General features: G+C 39.0%; 3 protein-coding genes across 20 annotated transcripts in view; 2 read left to right on the top strand and 1 right to left on the bottom strand.

The window, feature by feature from the left end:
- Positions 1-3,090, top strand: part of LOC127354626 (ankyrin-2-like) — a 44,279-nt gene extending 41,189 nt beyond the window's left edge. Inside the window, exon 45 of the mRNA XM_051384643.1 lies at positions 1,681-3,090. Within this exon, the coding sequence (XP_051240603.1) occupies positions 1,681-3,081 (1,401 nt within the window). The 3' untranslated portion in view covers positions 3,082-3,090. The remainder of the gene's footprint in view (positions 1-1,680) is intronic.
- Positions 3,090-8,876, top strand: LOC127354640 (uncharacterized). The gene is made up of 7 exons (XM_051384681.1): positions 3,090-3,814; positions 4,309-4,398; positions 4,851-4,934; positions 5,134-5,298; positions 5,453-5,626; positions 5,871-5,962; positions 6,833-8,876. Exons 1-7 carry the CDS (start codon positions 3,317-3,319, stop codon positions 7,032-7,034), a joined length of 1,305 nt encoding a protein of 434 aa, XP_051240641.1. The 5' UTR covers positions 3,090-3,316; the 3' UTR covers positions 7,035-8,876.
- An 898-nt stretch (positions 8,877-9,774) lies between these two features.
- camk2d2 (calcium/calmodulin-dependent protein kinase (CaM kinase) II delta 2) overlaps positions 9,775-25,547 on the bottom strand; it is a 38,939-nt gene continuing 23,166 nt past the window's right edge. Inside the window, exons 5-23 of one of the 18 annotated variants that reach the window (XM_051384657.1) lie at positions 24,821-24,886; positions 24,157-24,229; positions 22,415-22,517; positions 22,156-22,239; positions 21,812-21,906; positions 21,376-21,498; positions 21,001-21,084; positions 20,695-20,737; positions 19,512-19,549; positions 18,109-18,168; positions 16,576-16,620; positions 16,036-16,102; positions 15,405-15,503; positions 14,864-14,884; positions 14,389-14,464; positions 14,200-14,294; positions 12,583-12,811; positions 11,636-11,773; positions 9,775-11,354 (exon numbers count right to left, since the gene is read on the bottom strand). In XM_051384657.1, the coding sequence (XP_051240617.1) occupies positions 11,680-11,773; positions 12,583-12,811; positions 14,200-14,294; positions 14,389-14,464; positions 14,864-14,884; positions 15,405-15,503; positions 16,036-16,102; positions 16,576-16,620; positions 18,109-18,168; positions 19,512-19,549; positions 20,695-20,737; positions 21,001-21,084; positions 21,376-21,498; positions 21,812-21,906; positions 22,156-22,239; positions 22,415-22,517; positions 24,157-24,229; positions 24,821-24,886 (1,495 nt within the window). In that variant the 3' untranslated portion in view covers positions 9,775-11,354; positions 11,636-11,679. Of the gene's footprint in view, positions 11,355-11,635; positions 11,774-12,578; positions 12,812-14,199; positions 14,295-14,388; positions 14,465-14,863; positions 14,885-15,404; positions 15,504-16,035; positions 16,103-16,575; positions 16,621-18,108; positions 18,169-19,511; positions 19,553-20,694; positions 20,738-21,000; positions 21,085-21,375; positions 21,499-21,811; positions 21,907-22,155; positions 22,240-22,414; positions 22,518-24,156; positions 24,230-24,820; positions 24,887-25,547 lie in introns of those variants that run through there. The other 17 variants (XM_051384658.1, XM_051384656.1, XM_051384662.1 and 14 more) reach the window with 17 other exon arrangements.

Consider the following 25,547-nt stretch of genomic DNA (forward strand, 5'->3'; position numbering starts at 1 on the left):
CCAACAGGAAGGCACAGCAGTACTACAGTACTTGATGTTATAGCAACACATTGACATTTACATCCTGTTTAGACAGGACCCATAGCTCCTTCCTCAATCAAAAACGTCTTTTTTTGTCAAGTCCTGGACAGCAAATATCCTCAACTAGATCTGGTCAGACCAAATGGCATTAGCCAGTTTTGCACTGAGTTGAGTCACATACCATCTGTAGAACAGAAATTTTAATTTCATCATGCTGTCTGGCTGGAGGAGGCTTGCCACAAACAAACTCAAGCAGAGCGAGAATCAGTGAAACAAAGACCACGTGTACATGACCATAAATGTACCGACCCTGAATCACAATTTAAGATGACAAGATGATACACACTCAAGATTTGTTTTCCAAGAACATGAAAAGAAAATCCATGAGTGAGGAAGAAAGCAAAAGTTCATTGGTGCCGGTAAGACAGCACAAGCTCTTTCTCAGCAGTGAATGCAGTGTTGCTTACCAAAGTAATAAACATGGCAATACATACAGTGTGAATGTAGAACTCTTCCCTCAAGCTTTCACTAATAATGCCCAGTAGCTTCACTGTCTTGCTGTGGCATGTTTGCATAAGAATAAATTATCTTGCATTGAAGCACAACTAATGGAACCTGCAGAGTGACCCTGTCTTAGTGACATGAGCTTCTTGTCCTGGTATGGAATGTTAGTAGATAGAGGTAACCAGTGGACTTAATGATGCCATAGACAAGGAGATTCCTGCTTTGATTATATCTTACATGAGTGCCATACATTTTCTTTTTTTTAAAGATTTCAATTTTATATAGTTCAAAATGTTGCACAGTGCTATTTAGATCTTCTCTTAACAGCCATAAAAGTCTCAACCAGCTGATGTACTTGCCACAGCTAGTGGCATGTACTGGCTGTTCTGTTTGCCTTCCTTTTTGTATGGCACATGCTCCCACTGTTTTTGTAACAAAAAGATCACAGAGACATACCACTCCATTGGCACCTCTAATGTTTCCCAACATGTCCAAAAAAGTTCAACTTCAGTTTATTACAGTTGCATGCCACTACCACCTTTCTCCCATATAGTCATCTCAAATGTCTAGGCAGGTGACAGAACACCACTGGTTGGTGATTTGATTTTTAAAATGTTTAATTCTGTTAGTGAAACAGACAGGAGTAGCATTTGACTATGACTAATTCTATGAACTGGTGGGTTTAGCATTTTCATGGAAAGTGCAGTGCTTCCTGCCATTATGCTAAGACAGGGCAGTGACCATGTACCTCAAATGGGTGTAAAATGATGCATGTCCACCTTCATGTTACACCAAATCTTGATTTTGGCTCAAGTTCATTTGTGCCCTGTTTTTATTATTGTAAAATGATACTGTTTTCAAATTAATATCTCCAAATATCAAGAATATTTCTTAAATATGTTCATTTTGCAGCATCTTAATCAATAACACGTAGTATGTAATGTGTTTTAAATTGTATGTGGTCATGTAGATCCTACTGCAATGACCTAAACACAAGTGGGCTACAAGTGAATTTCCTTATTTGAGACACTGTATAAAACCAGTCTGTCATTGGCAAATGCATGCTTCATTTGCCTCTTTGTTTCATGACCAAAATAAATCACAGGTCATATTTATTCATATTTTTTTCCCATACCATTGTATCATTTCTTGCAGGTATCAACAGCATCTTTCAAGACAAATGTTTCAGAATCTTCAAAACAAAAAAATGTTCCTTTAGGACTGAGTCAGGTGTTTACAACCGAGACACCATCTGTGGCACATGATCAAAACACACTTTCCACTGAAAAACTAGAATTACCAATTACCAAAACCCAACCTGAAATCACATTGACCGATTTAAGTTGCTTACCACAGCAAAAAGATGAAAAGATGTCATTCTTCAAACAAAGTGAAAATTGTGGCTTAGCTAAACCAAGCTCTGTGACCCCAGACTCGTTCTGTCAAACAGCTCAAGACGGTCCAGATGACCAAATGATCATGTCCTCAGAGTCCACTCCAACACCACCAGGGTCTGGGTCCCCTCAGCTTGACCAACTGCTGTCAGATCTGGAGGAGATGAAACTTAAGTTTAGACCAGAGACACTTGATCCAGCTCTGTCAGAATCCAGTGATGAAAGCCCTGAAAGTGATCATATTTACGACTTTGAATACCTTTCACCTGAAGATCAATGCCCTACAGAAGATACTGATACCCAGAAAGTTAGCATGTTATGTGTTATACAGCCTGCAGAAGATACTAACCACACAAATTTAGCAGTCACAGAGCCTACACATTTCCAGACATCCATTCAAGATGAACCTGAAAAAGTCACAGTCACTCCTGATCTAACAAAATCCTCTGAGACAAGTATACCATCAAGTCTTGTTATTTGTAAAGCTAGTCCTGCATCTCCTACCGACTCCCCTTTAATTCCTGAATCTCCCCAAAGATTTTGTGAAGTGATGGAACCATCACTGAACTCAAGTTTAGAAGATAAAAATTCTACTGAGACATTTTTTGCAGTGATTTCCCCAGAGAAGGCTGCAAAGAATCAATCTGACAAACCTGAGGAACCTCTGGCTAATATTTGTGAGGAAGATTCTACAACTGACATTTTACAAAGTCAAGATGAACTTGAATCAGCTATATCATCTAATGACTCAAGGGCTAAGACTGAAGAAATATCAACACAGAGTACCCAAGATCAAATTCCATATTTATGGGAAGCAACTTCTGTTGAGGTCAGTCAGAGTGAAGATTTCTCATCTCAATCTCTTTCTGATTTGACTCCAGAGACAGTCACATCTGCAAGACATTTTTGCTTTGAGGAACTGATACCGTACCCCTCCCCAGGGAACTTAGAGACATCCTCAGATGAGGATAAGCCAAGGACCAGTGGACCACATTCGGAAGAGTCCCTGACTCCAGTAGACTCTGAGTGTTTTCAACCCTCTTCAATTACACTAAAAGCAGAGATTACTTTATCTAATGACTCAAGGGGTGTGACTGAAGAAATAGCAACACAGAGTACCCAAGATCAAATTCCATATTTATTGGGAGGCAACTTCTGTTGAAGTCAGTCAAAGTGAGGATTTCTCTTCTCAGTCTCTTTCTGATTTGACTCCAGAGACAGTTACATCTGCAAGACATTTTTGCTTTGAAGAACTGATACCGTACCCCTCCCCAGGAAACTTAGAGACATCCTCAGATGAGGATAAGTCAAGGACCAGTGGACCGCAATCAGAAGAGTCTCTGACTCCAGTAGACTCTCAGTGTTTTCAACCCTCTTCAATTAAACTAAAAGCAGAAATGACTTCATCAACCTCTGATGAGGAGTACAGCATCCCACCCGGGTATGCAGAGACCCGTTCTATCACAACCATCTATATCCACATGCCTCCAGAATATGCAGAAGTTGTGCATAGTGGTGCAGACAGCCCAACCTTTGAATACTCTGACCCAGAGCCTTATTTTGACTGCAAACAGGCTGCATCAGATTTCTCAGAGACTGAACCCGATGAAGCTGGTCCATGTACTAGGTCAATTGGAGATCAGCCCCACGGGCATCTCAGCCATCCTACAGTGCTAGAAAAGGTGAATCAAAGAGTCCTGTTGTCCTCTGGAAGTGAAGATTATGAGGATGCTCCTTCTGTCCATGAGCCTCTTCATAATTTATATGAAGAGAACGAAGAATTATTACACTATTCAGAAGCATCGGATGAAGAATTCACCTTGTGTGAGGCTTCACAACCGCCTCCTGTCTGTGAAATTGGGTCATATGATGATACTGATAAATATCTGACAAGGGTAAGATGAGATTTGGTTAACCACCCCAACCTGCAAGCTTTTCCCACAGCTGAGCTTAACCAAATACTATATTTGCTTCAGAAAGGAATGACTGCTAACCCTCTGGCCACATGGATGGGATCTAGAACTCCCTATAACCCTTATTTTGTTTTGATATCATATTTAACCTGTCCTGACTCAGCATGTTACTTTGCTACCTGTAACCAGCCGTATCACTCACAGTAATGACATAAACTACATGTTTTTTCACCAGCAATAAGCACATTATTTTTTTAACTAAGTAAAAGCATGGACTTATGCAAAAAATGTTTATCCAAGTTACAGACTGCCATGTTGTACTTTCCAATGTAAGCTACTACGAAAATGTATTGTAAAATACTCTAAATCAATGGAAAGTGCTCCATATCACTCTGCTTATTGCTTGCTTTGCTGCAACCATAGCATTCATATATTTTCATTCATTCAGTTTTAATGGGTTTGTGTTGCTTGGTCAGGAAATCACAGCAGAACTCGGATCAATGTCAGAAAGTTCAGATGATGAATTTTTGACCACCAGAATAGTGCGAAGGAGAGTTGTCATTCAGGTATCTAATTTAGCATGACTGATGGCGTTTTAAATGAGCATGGAGGGTGCAACTTTGCAGTGAAACTTTTACCAGGCTAGGCTTCTACTGTGATGTTAAAATGTTTACTGTCTAACAACCTTTAGTCTCATCAAAGTGAGTAAAAAAAGTTGTGTTTGAAGATTAATTTAGGGCACTTGATTTGCATACATCACGGTGGTGTTTTTTGCTGCTGTGAGCACTTCTCTGTTGGTTTATTTGTCAACCTACTGTAACCTTTTCTCCCTGAGAATGCAAGTTTGTTTCCTGTATCCCAAAGCCTCTATTCTCTTACTGAACCACTACCTAAACATTTTGTATCCTATTTTTTCTTTAACATTTGACACTAACATCTTTGAAGTGGTGAATTAAACAAGTAAATCTCGCACTGAAGTTAGCATTCCTGAATATTTTTTGTCTTGTTTCCCTTATAGGCTGATGAAATACCTGACCTCCCCACTCAATCAGTGACAGAAGAAAAGTACAAAGATGAAAATGGGCATCTAGTTGTCAAAAAGGTAAAGCAAGATTCTATATAAGCTCTCATGCACATATCACATGTTTGGAGTAAGGGTTTTTGTTGTACTGTTGCTCCATTTCATTCAGAGACAGAAAACATTGGTTTCTGGAATGTTCATGTCACAAATCATGTCATTGGTTACCTTTCCTTTAAATAGATCAACACCTAATAGTTTTTGCTCACGTTGTCTTCCTTAGGTCACCCGTAAAATTATTCGCAAGTGTGTCTCCGTGGACGGTCTGGAGGATGAACAGGTGTCCTTAGAAGGAGCTCCCCAGGGATCCATCAGTATGGCAGAAGGAGATGGATATTCTAAGGTGATGAAGCGAACTCTACTGAAGAGTGATGGAGACTACACAGAGGTATGTGTGTTGTGTATTATGTGTGTGTTCATTATCATAGTCTTCACGGTATCTTTTTTTTTACAGAAAATACCAGACATGCTAACATGTATATTGGCTATGGTAATTGATGGTAAATTATTTAACAAACTAACAAAAAAAATTTCTGACATAGGTAACATTTGCTGAATGCGAAGGTTTATCAAGATCAAGGCAGGAGACAGCTGAAGGTTGTAAGGTCAGTCGTGTAGAAAGGACAACAGTGGTGGAGGGTGAAAGGACAATGACACACCAGGGCGATCCATCTTTGGCTTCTGACCTTCCCTCAGCCCAAGACGACTTCAAACAGGTTTGTTTGTTGTAACCTTGTCATCATTATTCTCTTACAATGACCACTTCTACTATACCTGATACACTATATGTGATAGGGCCTTTATATATTTTTATATATATATATTTAAAAGCATAATACTGTCAATAACTTGTGGCTCAACAGTCCTCATGTAGAAAATTATTTCACAGGCACATGGAAAGGTACCAGGTAAATCTTTCCAAATTAAGTGAACACTGTTTTCTTCTTTTCATGCCACCAGGCACTAGGTTATATAAGTGGTTTTAGCAGAACAGAGCTCCCTCATGTGGTAGAGAGGGAGACTGTCAAAGAAGATGGAACTGTGGTCAGGAGGTGTGTGAGTGCTGGAGTGCACCTGTTTGAGTGTGTGTGTGTGTGTGTGTGTGTGTGTGTGTGTGTGTGTGTGTGTGTGTGTGTGTGTGTCTTCTTGTATTTTGTGAGTGTGATTTCTTACAACGATAGCTGTGCTATAGGTTTATTAGTTTTACTAATATTGACTAATGTTTGCTGTGGCTGCTATCATTAACCACTTAGTCAAGCAGTGTACTGTAAAATGTATTCATAATCAACAGGAAATTAACCTGATGAGATATGTATTTAAAGTTTTGACAATATTTTCCAAACATCTACTATACTATTATACTACGAAGTGTGAGGAAACAGTTGTCCCATTGTTGTTGAGTACATGCAGTTCACACTATTTAACGGAGCAGGTTTGCAGATTGTATTCCATGGTTTTACATCGGTAACATTCAAGTGTGGTTCAGTTAATGTGTGATTTAGTAAGTCATAGTTTTATTATATCATTTATATTGTTATTTCTAATATTATTTGTTGTGTTTACTGTCTACACAAATCAAAGGAAAAAAGAAGATAATATGCAATTGTCATGAATGTGCTACCACATCGAATCTCAAATTGATCATTAGCCTGTTTAAAGTGCTTAATAACATCATCTTTAGGTTTCTGCAGCTAGAAAGTAGCTATGAAGTAGCTGTGCATGTGATCACAATTGAATGTTGGATTTACAAAGCATGATATAATTTGTGGATGTGTTGTTTCTATACCATAGCATATACTGTACTTACTTACTGTACTTACTTACTTATATCCTTCCCAAGTATCTGTTCCACTAATTTAATTTCCACAGAGCTGACCTGTCTTCCTCTGTTTATTTCCACTCCCTCCTTGCTCCCTCTCAAGGGCCCACATGCGTAAAGGTCGCACCCTCAGACGGACAGTGGTGAAGGGAGCTGGGCAGCGCAAACAGGTCCTTCTAGAGCAAGTGGACGACCCCAGAAAAGGGTCGAAAACACATGATCTACAGCAGCATCTCCACCAGCTCTTTCACCGCTACTACGAAGAAGAAAAGGAGGACAATGATGAGGATGATGAGGAAGAGTAGAAGAATGTGTAACACTCTCCCCAGCTCCCCCCTGATCCTATGCATTAGCCACATGCAATCCCAGTGTGCACCTCAAAGCTACCACAGTCTTCCCATTTAAGTCCTGGAAGATGACCCTTTGTTTACAATTTGGAGTTTTCTTCCCTGGCTTCTATTATGTATTCATGATTTTCTTTCCACGTTCTGATGTTGTTTTGCCTTTTTGTGACCAAAGAGAGCCTTCTGATGTTTTCCTGATTTATTTTACTTTCCATGTCAGAATTGTTTTTGATATGTTTGTCTTGATGCTGTGGTAGAGCAACAACAAAAAGAAAACAGGAATACAATTCACATCAACTAACTCACAAACCTCCTGAAGTCAAAGAACACTTTACCTGCAAAATACTGGTACTACTCTCTGAGTAGGTGCTTGGACTGAAAGACAATATCTCACACTACACTGCCTCTCACAACCAGAGTTTCTCAGATATTCCTTGCTTAAAAACTGTCTCACTCACTGTACTAGCCTCTCCGCTCTTTTGATTCAGGTGGTCAAGATGTCACACAGAGAAAACCAGACTGTATCGACACTGAATTTAATTGCTGCTGCTGTGTTTTGTGTAGGCTATGTGTAATCTGTCTTTGGGAATTATATATTATCTATAATATAGACATTACTGACATCAGTAGCCTAGGAATTAATAATCACTTGTGTGAAGTAGAGCAGGCATGACTAATCAACATCTGTCATTATGATCCTAGCTTTGACTGCTTTGTAGTTCTATGGATTGCCCTTCTGCCTTTCTTTCCCTTCTGTGTGTGTCTTTCTTTCTGTTATTATGTTTGATTCTATTTGTTTTTTTGGCATTTTAAATTGTTGATCTTTACTCATACTGTATGAATGGTGGATGTGAGTGAGGCTGTACTGTAGGTACCTTATGTGTCCATGCATGTGTTGAGTTACATAATGCATTGTCAGCTTGTTTGAAGAGGTTTTTGTCAAAATTATTTAGTTATTTTAAGGTGTTTTATTTTACAGTTTGTTTTTTTTAATTTTGAGTTTAGTTTACTAGTGAGTATAGAGGACTTATTTAAGCTTTGTTTGAATATCAGTGAGAAGTTTCTATCTATTTATTGAATTTGTCACTGGTGACTAAATCATCACAGCTATTTTGGAGACACTTCTCTGATATGGCATTTGTGGTAAGGTGATCAGGTGTTTTTGCTTTTATTTCATGTTTTAATCTTTTATTAGGTTATCTTTTTAACAAGAAAGTGTTGGACCAGGTGTTGGCAGTTGTGTGGTGTGTTTGCGAGTGAACGAGTCTGTGAGTGTAGTAAAAGAGTGTGTGCTAGTGTCAGCAAAGAAAAGATTTATTTTACACAAACCGCATTTGCACTCCTGAATGTCAGGAGGGAACACCTCCATGCTTTTATGCACAGGATATGAGAGGTACAATATATCTTATTCACAGAGAGAGTCTCATTTTGGCGGGACAGATGATAAAATACAAGATTACGTTACACGCGTAATGAAGCAGGTTGAGAGCTTAAATATAGCATTATTCACAGCTCTGAGCATCGCTACTGTATGTATCTACAACATGTAATGTATTTATTTCACTATCACTGTTTACTTTGTGATTTAGAAAAATGTAAAATGCAAACTAGTGGAAGTTCACTGTGACAGGTATGCTTTTAATTTAAATCAGCATCCCTTTTCTGTGATGATGACAGTTATACACATATACAATGCATATATAAATATCTATAAGGGCATGTATTACTGTATCAAAATTCAAAAAGACAAAAAATGGCTGCAGTGTGTCTATGGCTGATAGAGAATAAAAGTCTACAAATGTATAGTTTTGTATCTTGTGAATTTGTGCTGTTGTTTTTCACTTGCTAACTCAAACGTACAATAAAATATTATATTTGCTTTAGTACACAGTGTGTATTATAGCAAAAAAAAATGTAAAGGACACATAAAACATGCAGTGCATGTTTTTCATCTTTAATCAACTAACTGCTGCTCTGCCATCTAAACACACCAGACGTGGTGCTGCCCCCCAGCTGGGCTCAGAGGTAGATGAGGAATCTCAGCCGCAGATACTAATGAACATAAGTATTACATTTGATATAGAAATATGACAGATTTAATAATACAATTTAATAATTATGGTTACATTATGCAGTTTTTGCAATTCTAAAGCCTTAAAACTGATATCACTCTATTGTAATCCGTTTAATTCCAAGGCAGCAGGGTCGACCACTCCATAAGGCTGCACCTCATTTATTAAGACACTCACATCAGTTCCTTGGGGAGAAATGTCACTCGATATGAACGAGGCAGAAGCCATTTCTAAAGGAGTTTAATCATTAATCTCCTTTGGTTTTGTACCTTACAACTTACCTGCCTTTAAACACATAATGTCTAAATGTTTACACTATTACAAAAATTCCTTATTTTCTATGTATGTAAACCAGATTTGCCTTATTACCACAGAGGTAAAGGTTTTTTTGTTTTTTTTTTAACCAACTTTAAGTGGTTTTAGCTTTTATCTAAGTTTTAGCCAAGACAGCACCTATACATTTCTTTTAGACTAATATCACTTCTGTATATCAGTTTATTAGGATAAAGCAAAGAACACAAAGAACTATTTCAAATAATTAACTTCAAGTTATAACACACACACACACACTCCATCTCCGCACTAAGGCGATAATGATTAACCAGCAACACAAAACAAGGTAAAACTCATTCATTATCACACCTTTTAGCTGATTTATTTATTTCTTAAACATGTTAAGCCATCCATTGCCGTGCTGGCAACAGGTACACACCATATAAGGAGTGGTGCATTGCATTGACATCATACGTTTCATTTAAAGAAATGTTTATCATATTTTCCCCTTAAAAAAGAAGAGACCAACCAATTGAAAAGAGTAAACAGTAAGGATGACGAAGACATTGGCATTGTCCTGCAGTGGGAAGGAGACCACTGGCTGGTAGAAGCACTGATCGTCAAGGAAGACATCCCAACATGTATTACAATCCAACTCTCATTTGACTCCTTCACTGCTGTCTTACCATCCTCTTGTCTGACTGCAACGTTCTTCAATCCAATGCTTTTATGACGCTTCCAGATTTATAAGCCCAACTGTCAGATTAACACATAACCTGACTGAAGGTAAAGACTATAGTGCCTTTGCTCCATCTTCATCATCTCCACTTTCTCTGTGCAATTGGCAGAGTAACACACTGGAAATGACAAGAATAAAATGACAACAGAAACCCTACATACAGTCATACAATACAAGTACAAACATTATGAAAAATGAGCTTGTTTTCTTATAATTTTTATACAAAATGTAAGGGGTGCTTCAGCAACCAGGAGTTTACTTTTCCTCCACTTCGATATGAGGTTTTGATATTTACGCTTGATGTTAACCATAACTGTGGACATTAGAAACATTTGGGACAGGACTGATGCACAACATTAACAAATGCAAACAAACAAGTCAGTGATTCACAAATCAAACAGAAGATATTATAGTTTCATATGATCTTACTTACAATATTCCCCCCCATGCACTACACAATAGTCTTGGATTTTCATATATTACATATATGCTACATTCTCTTATTTCTTATTTCACTGATATAAAGGCAAACATATCATCAATGCAAAGTGTAAGCTGCTCTGCTTTTCTTTACATTTAAATTAGTATTATAGGTTGAAATTGGACAATTCAAACAGTATGACTTAGCTCATAGCAAACAGAAATGTAGCTCATAAACTGGATTTTACGTAAACTCTTAATTCCTCTGATAGCAAGAATAGCAATTTCAATGTTTGTTTTTGTTATCAACAATCACAATGTATATACATCACCAGAACTAAAGCAAGCTGAATTTTAACATTCTGATCTCCCAAATGTTTTTGTATTGCACACACATAAATACACATAAAAATACAGAACTAATTTTTCGGAGGGTTACAGTAGTAGATTTTTAAACATCTCTATTTTATATTTAAAATGCATACCAAAACATCTTAAAAAACAAACAAAAAAATGTTGATCAATATGCTCGTTTCATAATGTCCAAATACTGTGTGCAGCCACCCGGTGGTGGGTTTGAATGATGTCCATTAATAAAATGCCATAACAGTAAAATGTATTAATAATTGTGTCCTGTGCGATGTCATGTCCTTATAGAAGGGTCAAAGGTCAGAGAGCAGTCATAGGTTGGCTAGTTGACTGCCCTGCTAGATTTGCTGATGGGATTTTTTTTTTTTTTTTTTTCATTTTTTTGACCACATGTTGATATTCCATTAACTGCAAAAAGAAGAGAGAGAACATAAATGTGAATGAACAGGGTAATGAAAATGAAGTAATCTAAAGAAATAATCAGACCAGTAGACACTCTGTAAGAGATACAATTAATGACACAATACCAATGGGCATACTGGCTTACTGGCATTACTTACTGGGAATATCCCTTACACACCTATGGTCCACCCATACAGGTGTTTTCAGTTAATTTTCCTAATTAGACCTCCTCTCATGAATGTGCGGGTGTGTACGGACAGTGCTTGATTAACATCTCGCTTACTCGCCTGTCACTTTTGTTGCACCTGGTGGGGCAACTTCAACAACACCTTCATGATTCATAGTTATTCATGTTCACGTTTGGTGACCTCAGGTAGTTCTCAGCACAACTCTGCCCAACGTTTACCCAGGTAGAGGTCAATGAACTAGAATGAGTGAAAATACCAAGTAAACAGAAAAGAGCTGTCATTTACATTGATGCTTTTCCTGCTCTAAAATATAGAAATATATAATATATATATACTTTTTCTTGTATTACTTGTTTGTTTTTTCTGCCTGCCTTCTTAATTTATTTTATTTGTTTTTAGTATAACTTCTTACTATCGTTATACCTGTATTTTATAGTCATTTTATCATTGCATCTTAATTTTTAAATCTACCTTATTTAATTCATCTTAACCCTTTACAGGTTCTTGTTTTAAAACAAGCTGGAAATGTTAAAAAGTCAGCTGGAGAGTTTTCAGCTATGTTTTAGTGTTAGTGCTAGTATTAGCTACCTAACTAAGAATGATCAAAATTCTAGCCGACAAAATCTAGCCATCTAGAAATGAGAAGCCTTTAGACATTACTGCAAATTTTGTGAAAGGTGAGATCGGTTAGCTTTAAAATAGACTGCATGTATCATGCAAGGATGGAAATATTATCAGGTGTAGAAACTGTACCAAGGGGCAGGGCTTAGTGACTGGAAAATTCCCACCTGGTTAGTCTACTCAAACGAGTAACTTAACACCAGGCTGAACAACAATATTTCACTGCACTCTCTAGTTTGTCTGTTGCACCTTTGATGGATGTGATTGGGTGTGCTCAGTTGCACCCAACAGTGATGTCATAGTGTACTGACCACACCCTAGAGCACACCTACATCACTGCAGCAAAGTTGAAAAATAAACCAGTAGAGGTCACAAAAAACAAGATCTTCAGCTCCTGTTAAGTATAGCTGCTGTGTGATTCTTACTGGGAGGGGATGCTGGGCGAGCCGGAGCGGTGGAAGTGGATGTTCTGCCATTTGCCGTCACGGCGATGCCACACGCGGGTCTCCTCAGACTGCATGGTGCGGGGCATGCCGCCAGCATCCATGTACTGGGTCAGTCGAATATAGGCGATACAGGCTGCATTTTCCCCAATTAGGTGCACATGTGGGTTCAAGAGGATGGTGTGCACCGGCTTATTGCCTTTGGACAGGGCTGGAAGGGACACAAAACGGATGATTAAAGGGAGAAAATGTCACTTAGTATCACATATTAAAAGGAATATGGATATTGTCCTATCACTTTAAACACCTGGTTGAGTGAGGATGGTTTGGGAAATTCTAATACAGCTGCATGACTGTTCAAAAGCAAAACACTGACCCCACCTTAGAAGGAACGCTAACTGCCGTGAAAACAAGAGGAAGTAAAAATCTCCATATGTTGAGGTTGGATAGTGGACAAGCACAGGCTTGCCAAGTGATTGAGGTTTCTAGGACATATCTGGTTTATCTGAACTATTTTTACCCAGACTGAGGACATTTGGCCATTTATAGCAGTCATTATTCATTAGTGATTTTATGCACCAAGGTTAGTTCATAATCACAGCCATGACCTTGTGGTGTACCAGCATGAACTGTAAACTGATAGGACTAAATATTGATATAGAAAAAAAGATGAATATAAAGGATATCATACCATTTAGCCCATACCCACTAATGCATTATTACACTATCTTCTATTCCTTATTTTTAAAATATTGATATCAATAAAAAACTTTCATTCCTACCAATTAACTTGAAGCAATGAAACACATTTGTGTGCAGAATTCAGGTATTTTCTCTCTCTCTGTACATAATGGCTCCTTATCGCCTGACCACTGGGCTATCTGCACCCCTGCACACCTGCTTCCCATCAATTGATTACGCTTATGACCTGCCTCTGCAGCTGTTCCTGATTGGCTAATTTTGCTGTATGCATATATGGTTCTTACAAGGAGGAACTTGCTATTGTGTGTTACTACATATGTTGTTGATGTTCTGCCCAAATATTACACTGTGTGACAAAATCTCACTTAAAACGTCATTTAAGTGCACATGCTAGCTATTGCATTTCAGTGACATGCTACATATATATGTGTTTAGTTCTCCCCCCTGAAAATCAAATCTTTTCCTACCATGCTTCAGAGCAAGCAACTCACACATTACATCATTCAGCACATTGTTTATCAGTTATCGCCAGTGCAGCTGCAAAAACTTAAACAACAACTGAACAATACACAGCCCTTGATCCTTCCAAGGGCCAGATCCTCATTTTCAGTGTAAAGCTCGGGTGCAGAGCCAGCTGGCTACTTGCACCTTTGGGAGCAGCCACAGACCCACAGCTACAACATATTTCAACTGCTCCAGACAACAGTAGCACGAGCAAGCATTTCACACTGTGATAAATTCCCTCTCAGTTTGACTACTGCTGGTACTGTACTTTAACTAGCTATTTTATTTATCTATTTTGTAAAATGTGAAAGTTTCAGGTCACATACAACTGCCCTGATGCTGCTGCTAACATTTGCTTTTTGCCAGTTTCATGATTAATGTTTTTGAACTCACCATTCTCAAAGTAAAAGCGATGGAAGTCATGTCCTTCCACCAGGTTGCCCAGGGCCTCAGGCTCAAAGGAAGTTAGGCCAGGATCACAAATCTTCCTGTTACACCAAAAAATAATATAGAATCAGCAAATGAAGTCATTATAGCTAGTTAGATGTTATACTGTGCAAATGCAGAGAAAGAGAAACTTACGCATAGGACTCAAAGTCTCCATTGTTGATAGACTCAATCAACTGCTCCGTTACTTTGATAATTTCCTGTTTGCGGGCTACAACACAAGATCACAGAACATCATCAACCACACAAACTGATGTAAAAAAAAAAAGATAGTTGTTACAATGTTTCAGGCCAATGTCAGTCTGAGTGCAGATAAAGGAAATCTGACATCAAATCAACTTTAAAAAGATTCTAGTCTACGAATTAGCAGGATTTCAAACTTATTAGAAATGGAAGGCGCTCATAAGTATTTCACAAAATTGTTATTTAATATCTGAGTAACAAAACAACAAGAAAGCCTCCCATGACTAATAGTGATATCAGGCAGGAAAATGCAGGATGACACGATTCTTTTCACCCAACAAAGCTCAAAATGAACAAAGACAAACCAATGCTCAGATGCAAGTATTTGCTAAAAAAGCAGTTTCAACTAAGTAATATTGACAGTTACCTTTATTGTTATTGGTGCAGGCTGGGGGATATTAAAAAAATTACTTAATTTGTGCAACAAAAAGACATGTTAAATAGTAAAGAAATATAAAAATCAGTACTTCAGCTCCATTGCCTTCATAGCCATAAGCTAAAACACAGTGTGTGTACATCAGTGTGTATGTTAGTCAGCTTTCTACTGTGTGAGTCAGTGTTTGGGTAAGTCAAACAGAAGGCAAATAGAGGAGTGAGAACAGCATCTGTATCTATAAGACACAAATATATCTTTGATTCAAATACAAAAGATTAAATCAGACAGAAGGAGCTGATATTTAGGGGTCAAAAACAAAAAGGTTTTATGTCACTGGAGAGGGAATAGTGCAGTGTAAGGACCAATGATCTTAAACTATAGACTATCAAACACTCACTTATCTAAGCCAAGGGAGTGAGTTCAACATCAGGAGAGCACACCATTTAAGACACAGAACACATTCTTCCAGTTATGACTGGGTAACAAAAGGGGGCACAAAACAGGGCATCTCTCCCACTGTGGAGGGACTTACTCTGGACTGAGGAGGTCGGAGTCTGCCTTGAATCAGACATCTGTGAGGAACGGCTCTTAGAGCTCAAGATACCGCTCACTAAGCTGCCCAGACGAAGGGCTGTCAGATATTACATGGATGGGTTTGTGTGATTAGGTGTCAAGTGTGCGTGTGTTGGGTGGGGTATGAAACAAAGATAAGGGTTGTTTAAGGCATATATATACATATATATGTGTGTGTGTATGTATGGGCAAAGGCAGGATGGAGGAAAACATTGATATATTCAAAAAAACACAAAGAATGGGGAAAAAAAAGAAAGGAGAAGCATTTAGTAATACTGAAAACATTAAAAAGATATGCAAAAAAATAGAAAAGGCAGTGTTAAGATGGGAGAAACTTGAGGATGCGAGGGAGGATAGGACAGAAAAAGAACAGGGCGGACTGCATTTTGCAAGAGGAGCTGACAGCCAAAGGGGCGGTTGCGGTAGATAACTTGCTGTGCATTTCAAACTGTGTTGCAAAACAGATTGAAGAAAAAAATACAAAGGAGTGATCAGTCTGATTGGAAAGGGTGAGGGCCGATAGTTGTAACCTCACACTGTAGGTGAGGACTGTAAGTAGGTAAATCAGACAAAAACACAAGTTGCCCTACCTTTTACATCCTCATCCTCTATGGTGGTGTTGGCACTCTCAATGGACTCCTGACAAAGAATGACAACCTACAGATTTTGTATATGTAATACGTGTATCGATAATGATAGTACAATTGATCACATGTTACTTATGTAATATCAATGAGTGTTGAAATAAAAAGTTTCAAATGCTCTTGCAAACTCAGATTTTCTGTATTTTGGAGGCTTTCTTTTGCATTTAAAATGTATTGCAATATAGCTGACAGGGAACAAGAGCAGGGACATGCAACAAAGGTCCCTGACTGGGCTTAAATCAGGGATGTTGAGATTACATAGTTAGGGTCTTAACCCCTCAGCCACCAGAATGCTCCGATGAACAGTATTTAACAACAGTTGATTATATAACAACAGTACAGTACAAGATAAGGGCTTTTTACAGTTGGTAGAGGGAGATACCGTTATTATTCATGGTAATTGCGTAAGGAAAAGGCCTAAAGTACAAACAGCTTTGATATCAATAAATGCAACAAACAATGAAAATGGTGATTTTGTTCTAATACCTTATTTCCATCCACAGGGTTGTGGATCACAGTTGTCTGTGGTTCCTAAAGAGACAACAAACGACAGAGAATTTGAGGGAAGAAATAGCTAAAGAAGGCTAGAAAAGGTAGGATGATGGCAGAGAAACTGCTAAAGGAAATGTGTTTGTGTGTATTTTCAGAATTGAAATGAAATTATCACATTTTGATCTGTCTGTCTGTCTGCCTGCTTTCTACATACATACACTTACCTATAAATATATCTATCAAATGTATCTGACATGAAATAACAACATAAAAAATAAACTGTTCTGCAATTGCCTGTGCCCACTTGTTTTTTATTTTCTTCAAGCTTTTATCTCCCTTCCTGCATGACATTGTCACTCTGTCTTTTTCTGTGTCTGCTTTTCTCCCATCAGCCCTCAACAGTGTCCTGCCCTAGTAATCAGATGTCTGGGCTTTTGTGCAATCGATCCTGATGACCAGCTCAGTCCTTCTAATCACTCAACCCAATTACAGTAGATTATAACATCAGCAGCCTACATCTGTGTGTGTGTGTGTGTGTGTGTGTGTGTGTGTGTGTGTGTGTGTGTGTGTGTGTGTGTGTGTGTGATGATGGAGAGAGAAAGGAGGATAGAGAGAAAGAGAAGAAAGAGAGAGATGCCATGTGCCTGTGTTCATGCGTAATCATCTTGACAGCAAATGGGGGGACAGAAAGCCTTTGACATCATGCAGAGCAGCAGTCATGTGGCCTGACGTAGACAGCCAGTCAGCACACACCATGCGCAAGCCAATGAGTGACGGCCAAATCACTTGGGAATGTAGCATCATAATGAGCCCAAGGAGACGCCATTCTCACACTCCAGCAAAGCACAGACAAACTCAATAACACATACCTGCTACTTGTCAATACTTCATATTATTAAATGCAAAATGATAGCAGTACATTTCATGACATGGGGGGAGCACATGCATGGTGTAGGTGTGTAAAGAGGAAAGAGAGAGGAAGAGTTCTTGTAGAGGACAAAAGAGCAAGGAGAGGGGGGACTGAGGTAGAGGTTGCCCCCCTAACGACAGATTTAAAACTACACTACTCAAAGCCCAATCCAAACGTGTGTAAAGGCTTATTATTTCAGCCCAACATCAACAATATACCGGTACAGCAAATCCAAACTAGCCAAGCTATGTATGCCCCATGCATGCTCTGCTAATTCAGATGAATGAATGAACACATCAATCTGAATTCCAAATAGTTTATCTTTCATGATTAGCTGTATCAAATATGCTGGAGCTGGGACATGCTGTGCAGCCACAAAAGCTTTTACACACTATTTCATTCAGGGATAGCCTCAGGTTGAGCTCATCCATTATATTTTCGGTATTTTTACACACCCGGTAAAAAAAATTATCAAGCAAGGCTGAGATAAAAAAAAAATCATCTGACCCCATGTGAAAGGGTGAACCTGTACCTCCTTCACAGCGGGGTTTGAGGTGGGGAGGTGTAAGGGTTTTGTGGATGAAGGTGCGGGTGTAGGTGAGGTTTTGTGTGTATACCAGCGCAGGGGCAGGGCCAGTGTCTTTAGGACTGGTCACTGTGTTGGCTTTGTTGTTGACCTGCAGGGGGCAGTGTAGAGGGGACATGACACACACACTTTTCAAACACACTCACGTACCCACACTCACTCTGGCAACGGTCCATTCCAAAGAGATCAGCCCGACTCATGTGTCCCAAAGATCTGATGTTACTGAGTCTTACACTGTTACAAATCAAGATCTCTTAACAAAATGTGTATATTCGATAAAGCACACTTTAACGCTTTAACTTAGTCAGAAACAGAAGTACAAGAGATCAGTTAAACTGGGCTCTGCCAAAGGTAGGGAAGAAATCTTAAAAGTAGTTGGAGGGAAAAAAACTAATTTGGTAACACATTTTTATTGAATTCTAAATTCTATTTTATTTAGTAAAATACATAAGAGTCTGTTAGTAACAACATGGACACAGTGGTTTAAATGTATTATGAACAAATACTTAGTATATGAATGTACTTTAGTGGTAATGGTACTTTAGTGGTAATGGTCTATTGAAAGACACAAATAAAAAATCTAAAGACAATAGCATGGACATGACTATAATTTTCACTGAATTAATAACATATAATCAGTTGTGGAAATTGCACAGGATAATGGATTTAATCTGGCTTCAACAATTAATTAGGAAAGGTTTCCTCTGTATTTTGTACATTTAGTATACTGTTTCCATATTCACCAACCCTACTATATAGACAACACTTCTCACTACAGACATGTGCCTTCACTACTTACTTATTTTGAATGGGGTCACATGATTGAGGGATAAACTCCCGGGAATGGATCTCGTAGTGTGACATACTGTAGAACTTAGTAAGACCCAAACACAGTGACACTGATTCAAACAATGTATGCAGAGGTCCAATCTCAAATCAACACTCAATTATATTTAAATCAGGCACATAGTATTAGTCAGTCACAAAATTCTCAGCATTGTATGTGCATGCAGATGTGCACCCACAAACATGTTCATTTCAGATTGGGCCCCACACACAGAGAATACTAGGATTAAGTACATCAGGGGCTCTACAGCAAAGACTAAGTGACTATGGAAAATATGAAACATGGTTTATTCAGGAATTATAGGTGAGAAGAGACACCAAAGAGACTTTTTTTTTGTAAAAGGACGCTTAAACTAGATATATAACTCACATATAATGAATGTGGTCTGCTGTGCCACAAGAACAACTGTGAGATCAAGCTAAGAAAATAACAACTGTTGCCCACTGCTTGGAGTGACTGTCCCTGAATGATGATGATGTTAAGTGCACAATGCATAATAATTATCCAAAAGGCTCCTCAGACACTGAACGTTCCAAAAGGCTAATGCAAGTAACAAAGCATTTTCTTCACTGTGCAAAGCAGCTCACCTTAACGCCGTCTTGCTTCTTGTTGAGCAAACTCTTGGCTGCTGCAGAAGGACAGAAAGAGACAACACTTCAGCATGAGAGTTCACAAACAGAGTCCTGAGCCTGAGGCTACACTAACATGCAGCAAGCATATCAGTCAACTGTGCTTATCCTCAAACTCCAGGTGCAAAATCCAACGGCAAAATCCATAATGCAATGCAACAGATGCTTAGAATGGTATCATCATTTATGCAAGGTTGTTCTCCTACTACATACTAATACACATGTGAAGGGCTGAAGGATGGGTGGTGTATTTAGGAGGGGATGAAAGGGATAATCTATCCATCTCGAACAAACTCACACAGCATTCTTGCACACATACACGTGCACTTAACCACTAGCACCCACACACTCGTCTCTCATTGTATTTCTCATGACATAAAAATAATCCAAACGCTAGATAGATTGCATTTCAAAATGCATGCTGCATCCTTGTCTGATCTAATTTCATTCTGATCTCATATTGGCACTGCAAGCGTGAGGTTCAATATTGTTCTTATGAATACCAAACTACTCATCTTCATGCATATGTGATTGGCTATTAGAAGAGTAAGAATGCCTAAACATCGTCAACTATTATTGGGCCCAACCCCACATATTTCCCTGTCATTTCAAAAATCTTACCTCAAATGGAAACCACAATCCAAACAAAAGAAGGAAAGAAATTTGAAAAAGGAAGAGAATGATGAATAAAAAGAGAAACACAAATGCACTAATGCATTTAACTGTAGAATGATGAGAGAAGGCAGGCTAGTAAGAGCCTAAGAAAGTAGAGACAGGTCAAAGGAAATGCATGCAAAAGGGTATGGTATAGCGCAAAATAGAGACAGTGAAAGAGCAACAGCTAGAGAGATAAAGAGAGATGGCTGTTTACCAGTGGCACCTTTGTGCCAAGATCATCTTTGTTCTATAGAGAAACAGATCGAAGGCATTCAAAAATAGGTGAAAGCGCCTCTATTCATTTTTTTTTTTAGATTGACTGCACATTTTTACCTACTTTGCAATGCCTCTGATCTTTTTTCCTCATGACTAGAAGATATGTTAAAGGCTAAAAAGCATTTCCAGCCTCCTGGTTTTTTTTTTCAAAATGAGTGTTTAGAGTTCATAAGATATGTTTTGGAAAACCAGGCTGAGAGAGACATACCTGAGAAGTTTCTTGTGACCAGCAAAGTGGTCAATATGGCTCCCTGCAGTGATAGAAAAGAAGGAAAGAAGGAGGCAATGATCATGAAAGGGAGGAAGGAAGAGACAGAAATAGGAAGATTGATTATAAGGTTACTGCAAGAAAGGGAAGCACAGCAAAAGGGCAACTTGAAGATTTTAGAGAGCAAGTCAACATTTCTAAGTGAGAAGTCTTAAGTGAGGTAGAGAGAGAGAGATGGGGAGAGAAAGATGGCTGGATGGATTGTTCTACATAAATAGAAACATGAAAGATTGCCAGACATCTCACCTTGAGTTTCCTCCTGGCATTGAATTTCTTCAGGCACTCCACAGTCTCCTGCCTGTGCATCATGGAAGCTACAGTGGACCGTTGCTGCAGGAAGAAGATGAGAGGATTTGAGGATTAGGAAAGAACGGAAACAATAGAGGGGAGGAATATAAGCATTTGTGTGTGTGTGGGGGGGGGGGGGCAATGAAACTGTGGAGAGTTGTGTGTGTTTGTGCAAGTTGGATCTTTTGGATCTGATGGTATGACAGGTAGTTACCAATAGTAATAAATAATAGTTTATTATTATCAGTGTGGGTCTTTATTTGTGTGTCTGAATCTTTATATCTGTTTATGTGCCTGTGTCCTAATCTCTGTTAGTGTGTGTGTGCCACATACGCAGATCCAGGGGTGTTTGAGAGCCTCTGCGGCAGTGATGCGTTTACTGGGGTTGATAGTCAGCATCTTGTTGATCAAATCTTTGGCCTCAGGAGTTACAGTGTCCCACTCTGGAGATGGGAACTGTCAAAAAACAAGAGTGTGTCAAAAGCTCATTACACAGACAAACCTATTAGGGACATAATATAAAGCATCATCAGATATTGTTTCTGTAGCAAGGCAAAGAAGAGGAGGAACAAAAAATATAAAAAGAATATGAAAAAAACATGAGTGAATGGTCATAAAATGAGTAAAACAACCATCATCTGAGAAAAGGCAGAGCCAAAAATAGATTAAATATGTGTGTGTACATGCTAGTTTTTATTCATTCAAACTTGAGTTTTATTGAACTTTTTATGACAGCCCTACTTTGTACTGTATGTGTGTGAATGCTTACATCATAGGCCCCAGCCTTGATTTGTTGGTAAAGGCGGTGCTGGTCCTCATCCCAGAAGGGAGGGTAGCCCACCAGCAGGATGTATAAAATGACACCTGAAAGGAAGTGACATGGTAAGTTGAGCATGTAAACAGAAAATACCAATATACTGTAGTACTGTATACTGATATAATCAATATTATTCCCTAATAAAAACACTCATCGAACACTGCACAGAACACTTGAAACAACATATAGCTGCAGTTTTGGTGCAGAACCATATATAAAAGCCATAGAATGAGGCTTTAGCTCCAGGGTCAAGTTCATTCGAACAGTTTCAGTGAGAGAATTTGAATGTTATTTACCACAAGCCCACATGTCCACTGGTTTCCCATATGGGTCTTTCCTCAGAACCTCCGGAGACAAGTATCCCGGAGTGCCAGCGAAACCTGGAGGAGTAATATGGAGGGAGGGAGTAGATGTGGAATGGTAGGCAGGAGTGGGCAGTTCAGTGACTAGGCTGTTTCTCAACTAACTGAATGAGTGATTGATTGATCGACTGATTGGTTGGTTGCTTGATTGACCAACTGATTCAGGTTGAAAAATGGATGGATGAATACTCACCAAACCATGCCTGCTGGTCCCCCTGCACCTCGATAGCCAGCCCAAAGTCAGCCAACTTGACCGCCGCCCCCTTCAGCTTACTGGCCAATAGAAGGTTCTCAGGCTGGGGGGGGCGGAGTCAAACAGGTTAGAGGTGAGAGGTCACACGCTCTGGGAACAAGCCGCCCACAGACACAGATCTAAAATCAGATTAGCCAAACCAAATCCTAATCCAAACTATTAGGGGTCAACAATGCTAAACTGCTCTTAAATCAGTGTCTGAGGCAACTCTCTTTCTGCCACACAAATGACAGAGCAACATAAATGTGCACGGGACCAAATCTCTATGTGACAAGGGACATTTTTCTCGCTAGAGTTGTGGACTCGTCCCCTTAGCCTCATGGATTGGAAGCAGACATGATGTGCTCGTCTAAAGCAACACCAATCCACTGTTAAAATCCATGAGTGGGAACAAAGTGCACACTGCAGGGAGAAGGATACAGAAGGGAGGTGCAGTGTAACGGGACGTGGGTGTAAAAACAAGTGACTCAGCCACATATGGGTATCGACAAACACACACTGCACGCTAACACAGTTTAGCACAATCATAAATATATGCCAGCCCCCAGCACACATGCACACACACACACGTACACACATATACTCATACACTCATACACACACATGGACACAGGTGCAGAAAGGTCTTTGCTAACCTAAGGCCAGTTAGACAGTGTGCTCTACTGAATAATACATTTTCTAACATTTAGAGACTCTAAACAGAGACAGCCTGTGAGCAGTCAGTTTATAGCAGACATATGACTCAACAAGACACTAACTGACAACTGGACACATCTCCATTATCATTTACATAATTATGAATACATCCTCCTGATTATGAAGTATCTGAAAACTTAAAATCATTTTATCTGCCCTAATAAAGTCGACAGATTAGAAATCTCACAAACCACCACAATGAAATTAGATTTTTTTTTCTCAGTACAGTACAGTTTTATGTTTCACAATCCATTTGAACACATTCAAGCAAGCTTTCTTGCATCCTTCTTTTACCTCCACATAAAAACGCTCTTGGGAGGTTATGAGAATAGAGACTACCATTAGAATATTCATGACCTTGGAAAATCTTTCACATCTCAACATAGTTTTTACATAATTACGCAAATGATGATCATTCCCGAGGTTCTGGCTTGTGATTGCTCCTATTCCTGTCACCATAGTGGTTCACTCAGTGGTTTACTACACAATCCCACACACACACACACACACACACACACACACACACACACACACACACACACACACACACACAAAGATGCAAGCATGCTCTCTGTAGCATTAGGGGTAATACTAGAGGAGGGTGCTTATTCTTGACATTGGCAGGACAGATATTAATATTGACTAAACAACATTGTGAGGTAACAATATAGGAGGGTAGGTTGTAGAGCCAGGCCTTAAGTCTCTGCAGTTTGATAGGTTTGAATCTTGGAAGCAGAAATGCAGCCAATTTCAAAGAGGTCAAAGTCAAATTAGCTTTATTAGCCCAAAGCTTTTAGGGCTTCTACAAGGAAGAATGGAATAATATGTCAAATAAAAAATCTTTGCGATGGTATTTTTCCTCTCACATAAAAAAAGAATTGTTAAACAGATTGTAAATAAAAAGCAAAGTGTGTGGATGTAAGGACTGGGTCTTTCTGAACGTCGCACAGAGTCGCAGCTGCAGCTGTGGCTGTGGTCATACAAACCTTCAGATCCCGGTGGACGATCCCATTTACATGGCAGTGATGGACACTCTCGAGGATCTGCTGTATGCAGTGGCTGAAGGAAAGAGAGTAATGATTGTGATGACAATGGAAGAAGAGACAGAAAAGTGAGGAAGAAAAAGGAAAAGAAGAAAGGCAGAGAAGAGAAGGTGAGGTGAATTAATTGAGGGGAAAAGTAGAAGAAACAATCTCATAGCATTGTATTATATGTCCCTCTCATTAAACTTCTTATGTGTGACGCTGTTTTCTGTGATGGATGACATTTAGTCACATGAAGGTAAATCATTTTTCACAAGATTTATTATTTCACTATATAGACAAACGAAAGCTATATAGTGGCTATGACAAGAAAATACACACACCAGCTCCCCTTTTCTCTCTCTCTCTCTCTCTCTCTCTCTCTCTCTCTCTCTCTCTCTCTGGGGAGGCAGTATTACAACATAAAGCTGGCAGTGTAAGGTAGGCTCTGTATGATTAATACCGCCGGCTGTATGTCGTTAATCACCTTTATAAATAACTCTATGAGATGCCTCAGAGACAAGGCAGCTGTATCACACTTCTGAGATGACCATACGTAAAACACACAAATATACACACCAGTAACGAGAGATGTACAATGGCTGCTTTGCTCAGCAGTGTGTGTTACCTGGCATCAGCCTCACTGTAGTACTCCCTGGCTACGATGTCCTCAAACAGCTCTCCTCCTGTTACCCTGCAGAGAGACAGAGAAAATGTATGTGCATTTTACTGTTTCTGTCTCTGTGTCGATGTCTAAAACACAATAAATCATCGATTTTTTTAACTGTGCTCAGTCATACACACTTACCTCGTGTATTTATTTATTTGTTGTTTACATGCACTGTATAGTTTCTTACTTTAGTGTTATGTGTGTTTCTGTGCATGTAAGCTTGTATAAGAGTGTGCAAGAAGATGTAAATATGGTTATGTATGTTTTGTTACTATAGTTTGGTGTGTGTGTGTGTGTGTGTGTGTGTGTGTGTGTGTGTGTGTGTGTGTGTGTGTGTGTGTGTGTGTGTGTTTATATCATTAAGGTTAAGGTTTGTTGGGGCACAGATTTACCCAAAGGCTTTCTACAAACACAACTTAGGCCCATTCACCACACAAATGCACACACATGCAGGAGAAGAAACATAGGTCAGGTTTTGAACCAGCTCAAAATAAGTTAAAACTTAGCCTTGTTATTATTAGCTAAATGGAGAATTATGCATCACTTAATTGAAACTGATTGCACCACACAAGCTGGTTTTCATGCAGAGATTAGTTCTTACATTTCCACCGACGTTCAGTTCAATTCAATATGCTTTATTGGAGTAAGTGCAACAAAGACAATATTAAGCATTAAGAAATTAGAT

This window comes from Dicentrarchus labrax, unplaced genomic scaffold (assembly GCF_905237075.1).
Source record: "Dicentrarchus labrax unplaced genomic scaffold, dlabrax2021, whole genome shotgun sequence".
Classification (NCBI taxonomy): Eukaryota; Metazoa; Chordata; class Actinopteri; family Moronidae; genus Dicentrarchus; species Dicentrarchus labrax.

What these genes read in the sequence shown, in the direction of transcription:
- LOC127354640 (XM_051384681.1), top strand. Translation starts at nt 3,317, where the DNA reads ATGACTTCATCAACCTCTGATGAGGAGTACAGCATCCCACCCGGGTAT. An exon ending in CTGATAAATATCTGACAAGG is followed by an intron (nt 3,815 to 4,308) that starts GTAAGATGAGAT and finishes TTGCTTGGTCAG; the next exon opens with GAAATCACAGCAGAACTCGG. An exon ending in CCCAAGACGACTTCAAACAG is followed by an intron (nt 5,627 to 5,870) that starts GTTTGTTTGTTG and finishes TCATGCCACCAG; the next exon opens with GCACTAGGTTATATAAGTGG.